The 2,278-nt window shown below is 55.4% G+C and overlaps 1 protein-coding gene across 3 annotated transcripts in view; it reads right to left on the bottom strand.

Moving 5' to 3' along the window:
• Nucleotides 1–1,916: 1,916 nt before the first annotated feature.
• Nucleotides 1,917–2,278, bottom strand: part of WIPI2 (WD repeat domain, phosphoinositide interacting 2) — a 35,638-nt gene continuing 35,276 nt past the window's right edge. For all 3 annotated transcript variants that reach the window (XM_032394252.1, XM_032394251.1, XM_032394253.1), the window contains one exon: nucleotides 1,917–2,201. In XM_032394252.1, the coding sequence (XP_032250143.1) occupies nucleotides 2,089–2,201 (113 nt within the window). In that variant the 3' untranslated portion in view covers nucleotides 1,917–2,088. The remainder of the gene's footprint in view (nucleotides 2,202–2,278) is intronic.

The raw sequence follows: 2,278 nt of genomic DNA, 5'->3' as shown, positions 1-2,278 counted from the left end.
CAGGCAGGGGTGACGGTCACAGGCCGCTCAGGCCACCTGTTCTAACCGCCCGTCCTACCGTGGAGGAAACGGCGGCTGACGGGGAAGGGCATCCCCAGGCTCCCGGGTCAGACGAAGGCTCGACGTCTGCCGGGAGACACACAGCGCACATCCGACTCCCCACGTGGCCGCGCGTGCGGGGGCCAACCAGCAGACGCCCCGATGGGCGATGTTTTAACACACGGGAAAGGCAGTTCTGTCTTCGGTCACCAGGAGGCCCGAGCGCAGGGCCGCCACCCGCCGTGCGCGCCTTTGCACTGATTTTCCCGTGAACGCTCACCCCGGCCAAATGCGCCCTGAGGACCTGGAGTCCAGTGCCTTGCTCCAGAGGGGACCGGGAGGGGGCCTTGCAGGCCCGACACAGGCAGGCTGTGTCCCAGGCGGGCCCCGCGAGCCCTCCCCGGCTCGGGGCTCAGCCGACGCGTGCAGGTCACACCTGGGACGGAGGCGCACGGCTCATGAGCGTGTAGGCCGGCGTGCCAGCCGCTGGGCAAAGGAGAGCGTATCCCTTCACCTCCGACCAGCACAGCACCTCAGGTGGCCGCCGTAACCAGTGCTTCTAGAGATTTCCGCTGCAGTCAGGACTCACTCTGCGTGCCCTCTGCACCAAGGCCTCCACCTCGGGGTCGGGCATGTGGGGTGGGCCGTCCGTGCCACCAACTGCCCTCTTCCCCTTCTCTAGGCCACGCGACCGTCACGACCAACACAACCCGGAGCGGACGCTCGGCCCTCGACTGCTCAGAAGCCTGACACAGGGAAAAGGGAGGGCGGATCCAGAATGTGTATATATATGTATTTTTTTTACTTCTGTCTTTAACCGTCACCATTCCAAAGATTCTAGAATGATCTTTTACACCATTAATGCCACTTGAATTGCCTCAAAACTTGGACTGCTAGATGTCTTGGTTTGGAATGCAGAGTCTGAGGTATCTGCGGTTATGTAACTCTGTAAAAATGAAAAGGGGAGGTGGGCTACCACTAGGACCTGTGACCACAATCTCCCGTCACTTTGCTGAACAATTCTGTAAGATTAAAATAGAAAAGGCACGTATCACCCTGTAAAGCAGGTGCTCAGAGCCAGCCTCCCGCCCACACCCCCCGGAGTTTCTATCTCTAGTATTTCTGATGCAGGTGGGAAGAGCCCCTGACAGACGGCGGGGCTCAAGGGCAGAGGGCAGTTTGGGTGCCCCCCACACTGTAGTTCTGTGCTCCATGGGTACAGGGAATAGCTACAGAATTCCCTAAGAACAAGCACCCCCTCCCCCCGTTGCCCCACTTATTCAACAGGAAAATTAAAGACCAGGTAACTTAATTACACAACTGAGACCACTTTCCCTCGCTCTGGCCTTCTGAGGTGTTCTTTCAAGTTCACGTGCTGTCCGAAAGGAAGATTTTTAATACCAGAAAGAACTCCTCTCCTCCAATACCAACATGGAAAATAAGATAAAAGTCCGGCAAGCAAGAAATCCCAGAATAATCCAATTTGGAAAGAATTTAATTAACAAAATAAAATGGGGGAAAAGGGCCCACGGGGGGCTCTGGGGAGAGAGTTCTCCTCCCCACGGCTGACGCCCCCAAGCCTGGCAAGCCCAGAGAGGGCTCTTGGACCCGCCCGAGCAGGACCCGCCTTGACACCCAGACCACTCCGCACGATGCCGCCTCCTCGTGCGCACTCCTCATTCTATACAGATTTTAAAAACCCAACAACTGCCATTGTCATAAAGTGGCTTCTAGTTCTCCTACTCTGGCTTGGCACGTTAATGCATGCAAAGCAAGGTTTCAAGGGCTTCACCAAACAGTTAATTTTGGCAAAAAGAGAAAACAAAAAGCTAAGATTCCTAAGCAGGATTAAAAGCCACTGAAGTGAAAATGATGTATTTCTCAACAGTATGGAATGAGACTACAGCTACAATCTTTTTTTTTTTTTTTTTTTTTTAAAGTCTCTGCCATCCTCTCTCCAGCTCGGGTCAAAGTTCATAGCAGCATAACACAAAGTCCTCCATCAAGCCAGTGTTCCCTGCTTTGGGGGTCAGAGTTCACAGGTCAAGTTCAGTCAGTCCGAAGAATCATAGGAGGATGCTCACTGTCCTCCTCCAGCCGCAGAGCGCTGGCCTCCTCTTCCAGACATGTGCCGCCCACTGCTCCCAGCTCGTCTGTGTAGGCTGCAAAGAGACAGCACGGCCATGCTCAGGGGCTGGGAGGTGGGGAGGCAGGGAGGCTGAGAGGCAGGCTGGGAGGC

This window comes from Phoca vitulina, unplaced genomic scaffold (genome assembly GCF_004348235.1).
Source record: "Phoca vitulina isolate PV1807 unplaced genomic scaffold, GSC_HSeal_1.0 scaffold79, whole genome shotgun sequence".
NCBI classification, from domain to species: Eukaryota; Metazoa; Chordata; class Mammalia; order Carnivora; family Phocidae; genus Phoca; species Phoca vitulina.
Note: the sequence above shows the minus strand (reverse complement) of the source record. Positions and strands in the feature narration are given on the sequence as shown.